Genomic DNA, 11,655 nt, shown 5'->3' with positions numbered 1-11,655 from the left:
CTGCACGGCCAAGCAGGTGCTGTGGTGGTGGGGACCTTGCACAGACCAGCACCACCCTCAGCCTCCCCACTGAGCCCACCCAGGGATTCCCCTGCAAGAAAATTACCACAAAACAACCCAAAGCAAAAGAGACCCCAAATCCTCAGCCTGGTTTGGCCTCTCAGCCACAAAAGTCATTATGCTGAGACTACAGCAACCATTGCTCACCTGGGCTCCACAGTGTGAAAACCTTCTTGTTTTGGGCTTTGCTTCATGAGACAACTTTAGAACCAGCTTTAGAATCACGGAATCCCAGTTATGGTTTGGGTTGGGTTGGAAGGGGCCTTAAGGATCATCTCGTGCCAATCTCCCTGCCGTGGGCAGGGCCACCTTCCACAGCCTTATGAGAAACCAAATTAAGAGTTTGCAGCTCCTGCACAGGGAGCAGCCCCATCTCTGCCCCCAACACTCCCACCTCCCACCAGTCCTGGCACTGCTCTGGCTGCCCAGTGAACCAGCTCAGCACCTAAAATGACTGAGAATCAGCCCAGGAATAAGATTGAAAAAGAAGGAGGAATGGTTTTACTGGGTTAGGAACCCACTTACCTTCCAGAGCAGCGGTGAGGAGCAGCCTTCTCTGGGCTGTGGGGCTCTCAGTCACCCAGCCCCTGGGGCCACCACAACCTGCAGCCTCCACCTCCCCGGGGCAGGTCAGGGGGAAGCTCTGCTGGGAGAACCCGCTCCTCCCCTTGCAGAGCAACAACAGCTGCCCCATCACGAGTCCCTCCTGCCCCCCCAGCCCCAGGAGGCATCACTGCCTCAAATTCAGGCAGATAATTGAGACCGAAGCAAGTCCCAGCTGCCAGCCAGGCTTCTCTCTGCTCACCGTGCCAGCTTTCCACCAATAAAAACAAATAGTGTCCCCCACTGTGGCTCCTCACAGGTTTCCTAAACTGGCCCTGACTCGGAAAATCCCTGACCAATGTTTTTGTTCATTGCAGTCTGGGTGAGAGCCACAGAACTCTCTCTTTTCCCTTCCTATTATTTTTGTAGCACTGAAATTTATTTAAGGTATCCCATTTTTCATCTCCACCTTGCAAATTAATTTCCCGTAACTCAAAGCTCCCTGCTCAGATAAACCCTTCTCGATTCACCCTGTACACAACTGAGCAGCAGCCAAGGACAGTTGACTTAGGGCTGAATAATATGCACTGGTGCTAAATGAAAATTAAACCATAAATATTTTAAAATACCTGATTTCCTGGATAGTAAAAATGAAATGTATCATTTGTTTAAACTATCCTATTCATTATTTCTTTCCTCATTTCATAAAACCCAACCACTAACGAGAACCTACATAAATAGAGTTTCAACTTTCATCTTGAGAAGTTTAATCAGAAAGCTCTTCAGGAATATTTTATTCCTTTTATCAGAGTATTGATGGAAGTCATAATTCACCTTAATGTGAGAAAGTTTCCTTTCTTCACCAAAGAAATTCATCAAGACATTTCTTGTTGGTAAGATCTGACATAAATCTGCTTGCTTTTTCCTCTGTTTGATCTCAGCACTTTATGAATTTTTGATTGCCTGCTCTTAATTTTCCCCAAGCAAATTCAATTAAAGAAATTAAAACCCAGTAGTTCAACCCTGATTACCTCATCAGCAAATGGCTCTTTTATTGCACAGTGGATGACATATGCTGGGCTCTCCTGGAGCTGCTGGAGCCCTTGTAAAGCCAGATCAGGAAAAACCTTTCCCTCTTTATTGGCGCTATTAGGGAACAGCTCCTGACTGCCCAGGCCAATTCAGCAACACTCCCCCTGCTCAGGCAACAGTCCAAGGGCTATTGAGAATGGAAAAATATCCTTGGGGAAAAAAAAGTGTCCAAGTTATTGTGTGCATGTCAAACCTTTCACCTGCCCTGGGTGAGGTCCCTGTTCCGTGGCAGTGACACACAAGTCACTGGAGAAGCAGCTCGGCCCAGCCCTGAGCCAGGGTGGAGCTCAGAGCTCACTGATGTACAGCTTTAATTCTGAGATCATCTTGAAGGGACACTTCTCTATTGCCACACAGCAGGGACTGGGAGGAAATGTCTCTTTTAGGACACAAGTAACCACTGCCTTGCAGGCTCTCTGTCCCACTGGCACCGTCAGCTGAACGCTGGGGCACAGCAGCAGGGCACGGGTTTTGGGAATGGTGATATTCCACAAACATCATCTAAATTCACTTGCTGTGATGCCTCCACAAACTTTGGTGTGACCAAACATCTGTCTCGATGGCCTAATTCACTGGATGGGTTGAAGAGAAAATGACAATTTAATTTAAACTGCTCATCCCTGCACTTCTGCACAGCCAGGTCCTTCAGCACCTCCTTCCAGGTTCTGAGCAAGGCCTGTGGTACCAGGTGAAAGGAGCACAAGCTTCTGCCAAGTGTGAATATATTATTTTCTGCTGTCAAAATCGCTACACTTTATGAATGTTATTCAAGGAGAAAGCTCCTGAACTTCTTGGGTGCAAAAAACATCAGCCAACTCCTCAAATTCCAGTATTTAAACATCCTAAAGGAGCTTTGCAAAGTAACCTTTCCCTCTGGATCTTGACCACAGCAGCATTACTTCAAAGCAGGTATGTTCAGGTAAGAATTCCAAGTATCTTCCACAAGAATTATTAATTATACAACTTAGGTTAAAAAATTGCATGTTAAAAAACTTTTTAACTCCTGTAGCTTCAAAGATTTCATTTAAACCTTGCTACACACCATTTCTCAGAAGCATAAAACAAACCTGCACACACCCAATATGGGAACAGAAAAGATGGTTTTGAACTGGTTTCCAATTCCAAGCATATCACACATACTGTATAAAAGGAGTGAAATATTTAAGATAAAAAACACAAGCTCATTATTGTCATTTATTTTAAAAACCTTATTCAAAATATTAAGTGATACAAGTCCAAATATGATAAAAATTACTGCGAGAAAAGAGTTTTGGGATATTTTGTTTGTGCTTTACTTCCTGTAGTTATGAAAAGAATGCATTTAACAGTAGGATTTAGAACTTTTAGCACTTCATTCCTAAGATAGTATCATGCCTTCAGACTCCTCATGCCATCAGCTGTGAAGGTGATTTTTTTCCCAAATGTTACATAACTACTTGAATACCAAGTCATTAATTATGGGGTTCTGATTCACTGTTATTTACATATTTCTCAGGTTGAAAACTAAATCACAAACAGAATGTACAGAAAACTAAAATTTTATATTTTACAACCCATAAAAACATAAATAATGGAAGTACAAAAGACAAAGTAAAAAAAAAATCAAAAAAACTACTGTACCAGTAACTTGATTTACACTAATGCATAAATGTTTGTCAAAAATAAGAGTGCACTGGCAGCCCCCACACCTTTACTCTCACCTGTCTGTTACCTGGGTCAGAACAACCAAATAAATTATTCTTACAGTTTCAGGCCTCTCCCAATTATAATATGAGCACATAACCATTTCCCAACTGTCTTAAAATTCAACAGAAGGCTTTGATGTATAGAAAGCCTGTCAACTATCTATATTTTAGTAAGATTATTCAACAAGGCTTATTTTCCACTCATTAATTACAAAGACAATGAAACAGTCATAAATACCATTAGAGAAAAAAATTGGACAGTCAGGAAGCTTCATACCTTCACAAACACCTTGAGCATTTTAAGGAAATATATGGTATAAAACTTCTGAATAAAACAGGTTATACATAATTATTTTTAAATTATTTACTGCATGAACACATACAGAAATTATTAAATTGCCATTCTAGCTACTTTGCCTAAAATAGGATCAAATTATGCAACAAGAAAACAGAAACAGAAAAAAAAAAAGATAAAAGATTTGCAGCATCAGGATTTAAGCATAGAAAAAAGTAATTATAGTTTAAGTTTGCGATACAGTGGGATTTATGAGCCATATAAGTGAAGAGCAAAGAGATCATTAATTTGATTTAGTGATGCCAAAGTCATTAATTTATTAGACCTAAAATATTTTATGCTTATTTTTTTGTAATACGACTATTAAGACTGCTCCAGACAGAAGGGATGATGCTTAATGAATGGAAAGAGCACTAATTTATTAAACTCTGCATCTTTATAGTTGATATAAAACCCGACCAAAGTAGCAAACAGATGTGTCATGCCCTTGAACTCATCCATGAGATTTAATCTCCAAAACATCCAGGTCACAGAGAGTACATCTCATTTCTGTACAAGCAGCTTATTTGGGATACCTGAATATCATTACATGACTGGGCAGGCAAAGAGTGATAAGTTCAGCAAACTCAGAGCACAGTGCTCTCAGAACACGTAGTCGTTGGTTATTTTGAGGGAAGGCATCGCTTCGTTCACGTTCTGATCCAGGCGATGATATTCCACCGTCCTGGAGCACAGCCCGTCCCTCCAGCGCCGGCTCTGCACCAGCAGGAAGATCTGAAACACAAATCACACTGTTAGATCTGCTCTCAGAACAGTGAGGGAATCAGTGGCATCAGGTTTAACAAGGCCCAGGGCCGGGTCCTGCACTTTGGCCACAACAAGCCCCTGCAGCACTACAGGCTGGGACAGAGGGGCTGGAGAGCAGCCAGGCAGGAAGGGAGCTGGGGGGACTGACTGACAGCAGCTGAACGGGAGCCAGAGTGTGCCCAGGTGGGAAAGAAGGCCAATGGATCCTGGCCTGGCTCAGGAACAGTGTGGCAGCAGGAGCAGGGAAGTGATTCTTGTCCTGGACTCAGCGCTGGTGAGGCCACCCCTGGAGTGCTGTGTCCAGCTCTGGCCCCTCAGCTCAGGAAGGACATGGAGGGGCTGGAGCAGGTCCAGAGAAGAGTAACGAGGCTGGGGAAGGGTCTGGAGCACAAATCCTAGCAGGAGCAGCTGAGGGAGCTGGGGGGGCTTAGCCTGGAGAAAAGGAGGCTCAAGGGAGACCTTCTTACTCTCTACAACTCCCTGAAAGGAGACTGGAGCCAGGTGGGAGTTGGGCTCTTCTCTCAGGAACCAGCAGCAGGACAAGAGGGCACAGTGCCAAGCTGTGCCAGAGGAGGTTTTGGTTGGACATTGGGAAGAAACTCTTCACAGAGAGAGTGACTGGGCATTGGAATGGGCTGCCCAGGGAGATGGTGGAGTCACCATCCCTGGAGGTGTTTAAGAAGAGACTGGATGTGGCATCAGTGCCATGGTCCAGGAGGCCAGGTGGTGTTGGGTCAAAGGTTGGACTCGATGATCTCAGAGGTCTTTTCCAACCTCGTTGATTCTGTGATTCTGGGTTTGATAGACCTACTGACATCCCAGTTCTCCCCCTGGTGCTGGCAATGGCACTGCTGTTGGTATAAACCCCAGCACTGGCAGTCAGACACTTGCACACTGTCCTCGCCACCCTCGGCTGCAGTTTGCATTCCCCCCAGAAATCTTTTAGTAAAGCTACATGTGTAGCTCTAGAAGCACTGCATCTACAGACTATTAAACTATCCCCAGGTGGTGACATTTGTTACTTTATCCATCTTATCTATCCTGGCATTTCACCCTTGTTAAAACTAATTATATTGCTGGTGCAACAGAGGCAACAGAAGCAGCAATGGTGTGATGTGATAAACTGTTTCTGCATCACAGCTGAGCAGTTAAAGAAGACAGACAGTAAAGTAATCAGATGTTTAAATGTCTATTATCTTCACCCCTATTTAGCCTTGTTTCTTACCAACTCATCCAAGAATTCACTTTACACAGAGCAACTACACTGGCAAAAGGGGAAACAGGAGACTGGAAGTGGGCACAGAGAAAGAAGAACCAACTTGACTGTTGTTTCACACAAATACATGCCACTATCTACATACTTCATGTACTAGTGAATTTTTTGGTCCCAAAACTATCTCTACATGTTAAAACCTAATAATTACCCAAATTATACTATAAGCATTATTTCACTTACATAGCAAAGACAAGGCATTTTTAATCACTTATTTGCACTTCTCTCAAAGTTACATTTTCAAATGCAACACAGTCTTCAACATTTTCCCCTAAAAAGCCTTGGCAATGCACAATCCAGATATGCCATTGCACAGGAAAGCAGAAGGTTTTGGGGTTTTAGCTCTGTTCAGAGTCCCCCACATCCTCACCCAAATCAGTGTTCTCCACAAGGATAAACACTTAATTTTCCTCATATCTAAAAACTAACCTGTGGTTTAATTGCAAATTTGTGCATGTACCAGCACTGGGTCTGGTTGGGCTGGAGTTAATTTTTTATGCTAGCAATGTATTTTGAAATAACACCAACCAGGCTACTTTTGAGATACAGAGAATTAGTTTGCACTGAAGAAACAGTTACCTGAAAACAGCATCTCTGAGCTTCTCTATGTAAAATTGGAAGCAGTGTTGAGCATTTCCTAGAAGTTTGTAGTTAAGCCCTCATAATATTTATGATATAAAGACCACCTTAAAGTGAACAATTATTAGAAGGATTATCACAGTCATAACATGAACGTTCCCACACCATTAAGGATTAAACCTTCCTTAATTTGCTGTTTATAATCCTGTGCAGAAACAAAATCAGTTAATTGTTCACCTTCACTTGACTTGGCTCAGGTCTCCTTTATAGAACTCATGTTGTGCACTGCCAGTGTCCATTACTGAACTGACTGATTACTGGTGTTATCAATTAACTCATTTTCTAATTGAAAATGTTTGAGTTCATTTTCATTGTGCAGATAAAATGATAATAACAATATGCATATTAGTATCATCACAAGACTTAAGTGGACAAATATTTTGTTCTCCAAAAAGAAAAGTTCCTCTTATTAAAAAGGTGTACCAACTTCATTTTAAATGCTCCAGCTGTTTCTCTCAACCTTTCAGAGCACACCTACCTTTCTCTTATTGTGATAGGTGACATAAACAACAGCTACTAAGAAGGCAACTACAACCAGATGGAAAAAGAAATGGCTGTCCTCTTCTTCTTCCAACCCTGAGACAGAAACACCTTTTATCTTCTCATCCAGGGTCTTGATCTCCTCGTTGTAGTTGCTGATGGTGTCAGAGTCGTCGTCATCCGGCATCTCTAGCTCTGGGTTGTACCTGGAAATCGGTGTCATCTCGTAAGGACCATAATCATCTCCATCTGACTCCAGAGTTTCTTTTATGAGGGGTGGGGAACTATTTAGTGTATCTTTCAAATCTGTTAGAAGATCCTCGTCCTCAATTTTAGTGTCTTCAGAAGCATCAATTGGAGATACCGGACTAGCAGGGAGAACAGATGAGGACGAGTCACCTTTTGCTGTAGGTGCCTTTCCTGCAGTCACTGAACTGATTTTGGCTGTTGTTGGGATTGCCTTTTTTGTTGAGGTTAGGCTCTGCAAGCTGTCTGTCAAATTTTGGGATCTGCTCAGTGTTTCATTCTCACTTCTAGAAGAAATATTTTTCAGAGCCATCTCCGCGTTCACAGGATCTGAGAAAAGGATGAGAAACAGTCAATATTAAGCACCAGGCAGTAACTTCTGTGGTACCTCAGCTGTAATGGGACACCATTGCCACAGATTTCCTTTACAGACAAGAAATCATATGTCACATGGCAAACTTTTTAACAGTCATATGCAGAAATACATTTCCTGTACTTTGGCAACTTCCTAAGTCTTGAGCAGGACAGGAATCAAATCTTGGAAGCACATGCTTTCTAGATTAGTATGCCAAAGTGTCCCTAAAAAATTCAGCATGCATGTTTTCCAGGCATAAGAACTTCAAAGACATGTCATCCCTCCCTCTGTGGATTTATGATGTCTTGTAGACTCACACATGATTAGTATTTTCTCCACCATCAAATTCCTTCTCCCACAGAAGAAGCTGAGCTCTACAGAGGAAGATTTTCTCAGCAAAGCTTTTCCTGCAGTTAAAAGTTTTTAATCTCTCACCAGCGCATATTTTACCAACAAAAATGAGAACATGCTGTGAAGTCCCCTTCGGTCAGGACACAAGGTCACAGCACCTCTTCCCAGGCACTAATTTTTATTGAATTTACAGCTACTGAAAAAGATTTCCAACCTTTTGTTAACTGAAACAGAACCACTGAACCACAGGTTAAAAACAAAGCCAAAGAAAGGACAATCTGACTGCCCACACTCCTGGAGGAAAGGCTTTTGTTGGCAGCAAATTATTCTAATGAAATAAGTCAGCAAGAGTAACAGTCACCCTCAGGCAAATTCAGCATCTCTCCAACGCTGGGAGGGCTTTGCAGAACCCCCTAAGAAACAAGGTGAGCATTAAAACCACATGCAGAGCCCATCCTGCCTCTTCTCTATCCAAAGGAAGGTAAAAACAGATGCAGAGGGAGTTTATAAAGAGCCAGTGTTTTTTAAAACCTTAAAAGTAGCAAATTATTCATGTTTACAGCACGTCACTTCCAGAGGCACCTGGAAAAACGCAGACCACATTTTAGACTTTCAGCACACATCATCACTGGAACAGGGGAACCACACCTGCCCCTAGAAAACTCTTTCTTCATTTTAAAAAAGTAACAATACTTTCATTAAGCACTCCCAAGGCCCACCTGGGAAGTTAGGGACTCTAAAAATGAAGCATTCAACCAACTGCCTGTGCCAGGTTACTCCCAAGTAAAATATTACAGAGGGGACACTGAATCATGTTATTCATGAAATGTGTATTTACTGAGGATCAGTTACAACAGAGCTCCTGTTTACAGGGCACACCTCTGCAGTGGGAATTACTCTTTAACCAACTCAAACACAGCAGACTCCACTCATCTCACGTGAACTGGACGTCACAGTGCCTCTGCTGAGGTTCAAGGGCAACTGTTTTACAGTTAACACACTTGTTGTTGAGAAAACTACTGCTCTGAATTATATTAACATTACCTTGTTCAGATCTTGCACAGGACAAGTTTAGGGAATTCTGATTTCCCCTCAGGAGTCAAGTCAGCTAACTGCATACATGGAGATAAATATGAGGAAATGCAGCTGCCAGAGTTATATTAATTTTTATTTATAGCCAGTTGGCATGTTGGGAGGGAGGCAGGTCAACCTTACTGCTCTCCTCAGACAGGCAAAAAGTGTTAGAGAGCTAAATAATAACAGCTAAACTGTTTGAAATACAAACAAGCATATTTTCCCTATAAAATTATTCTGCTTACATTTCAAATTATTCTTGAACTCATTTTTACATTAAAGTTTTAGAAGGATATATGCTTAAATGCAAGGGACTCCCACCAGTTAATGCTGTGGCTTCAGACTGGGAAAGAATACTTTCCTATTGTTCCTAAAACACGGGGGATTTTTTTTTAATTGCAGCAGGAAGTGTAGCAACTCAACCACAGCTGATTTATGATATCTACCCAAAACTATTTGGCATTATAAACGGTGGCTGCACTGTTTACAGTTACACAACACTGTCAGGTGGTGTTATAGCAGTGCCTGGGCTCCAGGGATGCCTCAGCTTCAGAAACAGATATTTGTGTTCAGCCCTGGTGACAGAATTAGCAACACAGCCCTCTTAGTAAACACCACATAAAAAAACATGTGATGGTTAAAATGCCCTTCCCGGAGAACTGCTTTTAGAAAGCAAGTTATTTCATGATTTCTGAAGTTGAAAATTCTCGTTTTCCTATAGGTTTCTGTCCCAAATTCTTCCTGCCAACCCGTCAGACCAGGTGAGGGGCAGCACAAATAGCTGGATATTCCCACTGACAGGCACAGAGGGAACTGAGGGCTCAAACAGCTCCCTTCATTTCCTTCAGTAATTCCTTTCTCCTCACTGCCCAGCCAATACTCCACCTAAAACAAAGAGAAACCCGCCGCACGTGAAATGTGCATTTCTTACCAGTCTTGGGTTACAGCTGGTCTGAAGAGGAAGGAAGGAAACAGACTGAACTTGGAGCCAACTTGTAAAGTAACATAAGCTTAATTTCGCGGGAAGAGGGAGGCTAAACCCAGGCACAGAACTAGAGTATTTAGAACAAAGTACCAAGTCTGACGAGTGAAGTCACCACCCGAACTGCTCCAACCACCCAAACCGCTCTCGCAGCACCACGAGCGGAGCACACCCGGCTGGGCCTCCCGATCCCTGCCCGGGCAATGCCCGTCCCCAGCGCACCCCCCAGCGCTCGCTGCCCTGACCGAGACCGGGGCCGGGGCCAGTGCCCCCAAGGCACGACCCGCGCAGGCCGAGGCCACACGGGCCCAACCGGAGAACGCGGTGAGAGCCGGGCAGGGCACCCCCGCAGCCCCACAGCCATCCCTCCAGCCGCCCCCCACACCCGGCGCTCACCGCGGGGTTCCTGCCCGCGGGCCGCCAGGGCCCAGCCGAGCAGCAGCGCCAGGCCGAGGACGCAGCCCGCCCGCTCCCGCCGCTCGCCGCCGCCCGCCGCCATCTTGGGCCGCTCCGCGGACGTGGCGGAGGCACCGCCCACGGGGAGGTGGCCGCGCATGCGCACGGGGGGGAGGCGGGGAGGGCGGGGCGTGAGGGGGCGCGGGGCGGGAGTGAGGGAATGGCGGTGTTGTGGAATTGTGGGATCACAGAACCGCGGGGCTATGGAATGGTGGGGGGCTATGGAATGGTCACCGAGGGTAGGAGACACTGTTGCGGTCGCCCAGTCCAACCGTCCACCCGGCACCGCCACTTGCACCCCTAAACCACTGACCCGCATCGCCCAGCGCCACATCTCAAACACCTCCAGGGGATGGTGACCCCACCGCCTCCCTGGGCCGCCCTTCAGTGTCTGACCACCCCAACAGGGAAAATTTTCTAATATTTAATCTGAACCTCCCTGTCTCAGCTTAAGGCCGTGTCCTCTGGTGCTCTCACGGCAGCACAGCCCCGTCCCACCTCCCTGCACCCTCCTGGCCGGTGGTTGCCCAGATGGCCCAGCAAGGCGGGCGGTGTTGGAGCTGCCAGGGCCCTCCAAGCTGTGAGTGAGACAAATCCATGACAGAAAATAGGGAATTTCCTCTGCCTTCCTTCCGATGGAGGTTGATGTGAGGGGTTGGACACCCACACCCACACACAGGGAAGTGCCCACCGGCCTCCTGTCCAGGCTTTGTGCTCTGGCGCTCATGGAACGCTTTTTGCAACATTGGGTAAATCTATAGAAAAATCAAGCTTTCCTGTTCTCACCTCAGGTCGGGTATTCCATGCCCTGAGAGAAGGCTCGAAGCTGGTCACAGGAGAAAAAAAATACCAAAGCAGATGCCTCAAGCATGAGACAATCAAGAGGAAGGAGCCCAAAGGCTCACGGGGACACCAAGAGAACAGGGGACGTGCACAGCACACGGGAATGTAAATAAATATTGAGCATTTGCCATGTCACTCTGAGCTGCTTGCACGTGGTTCATTTTGATGGGTGAAGTCTGGAAGAGGACCACTTCTCCCAGGAGTGCTGGGAAAAGCATGTGAGATAGGAAACACTCGGGAACGGCTCGTGGTAAGAGGGAAGACAGCCAGTGTTGCCCAGTTTGTGGCTCTGCAGCCTCACGCTGTCGCAACGCCATTGCCTCACCAGGCACATCCTCCTGTACTGCAGCTCTTGCCATCTGCAGCCACCCACAGCAACGGCTTACCCACGAAAAAATACAAAATATTGCCAAAAAGCCACTGAATTTGATCCCAGCTCATAACTCTTCACTGCTCACACTTACTTGTTTATAG

The 11,655-nt window shown here is 45.2% G+C and overlaps 1 protein-coding gene across 1 annotated transcript; it reads right to left on the bottom strand.

Moving 5' to 3' along the window:
* Positions 1-2,876: 2,876 nt before the first annotated feature.
* Positions 2,877-10,453, bottom strand: CUNH5orf15 (chromosome unknown C5orf15 homolog). Its single transcript, XM_027682365.1, has 3 exons — positions 10,279-10,453; positions 6,873-7,450; positions 2,877-4,449 (listed from the first exon to the last, which is right to left on the bottom strand). Exons 1-3 carry the CDS (start codon positions 10,436-10,438, stop codon positions 4,318-4,320), a joined length of 870 nt encoding a protein of 289 aa, XP_027538166.1. The 5' UTR covers positions 10,439-10,453; the 3' UTR covers positions 2,877-4,317.
* Between the last annotated feature and the right edge of the window lie 1,202 nt (positions 10,454-11,655).

The sequence above is a fragment of the Neopelma chrysocephalum genome, unplaced genomic scaffold (assembly GCF_003984885.1).
Source record: "Neopelma chrysocephalum unplaced genomic scaffold, ASM398488v2 Primary Assembly neopelma1_63, whole genome shotgun sequence".
Lineage (NCBI taxonomy): Eukaryota > Metazoa > Chordata > Aves > Passeriformes > Pipridae > Neopelma > Neopelma chrysocephalum.
Note: the sequence above shows the minus strand (reverse complement) of the source record. Positions and strands in the feature narration are given on the sequence as shown.

What these genes read in the sequence shown, in the direction of transcription:
- CUNH5orf15 (XM_027682365.1), bottom strand. Translation starts at nt 10,438, where the DNA reads ATGCGCGGCCACCTCCCCGTGGGCGGTGCCTCCGCCACGTCCGCGGAG. An exon ending in CCGCGGGCAGGAACCCCGCG is followed by an intron (nt 7,451 to 10,278) that starts GTGAGCGCCGGG and finishes TCCTTTTCTCAG; the next exon opens with ATCCTGTGAACGCGGAGATG. An exon ending in CCTATCACAATAAGAGAAAG is followed by an intron (nt 4,450 to 6,872) that starts GTAGGTGTGCTC and finishes TTTGTGTTTCAG; the next exon opens with ATCTTCCTGCTGGTGCAGAG.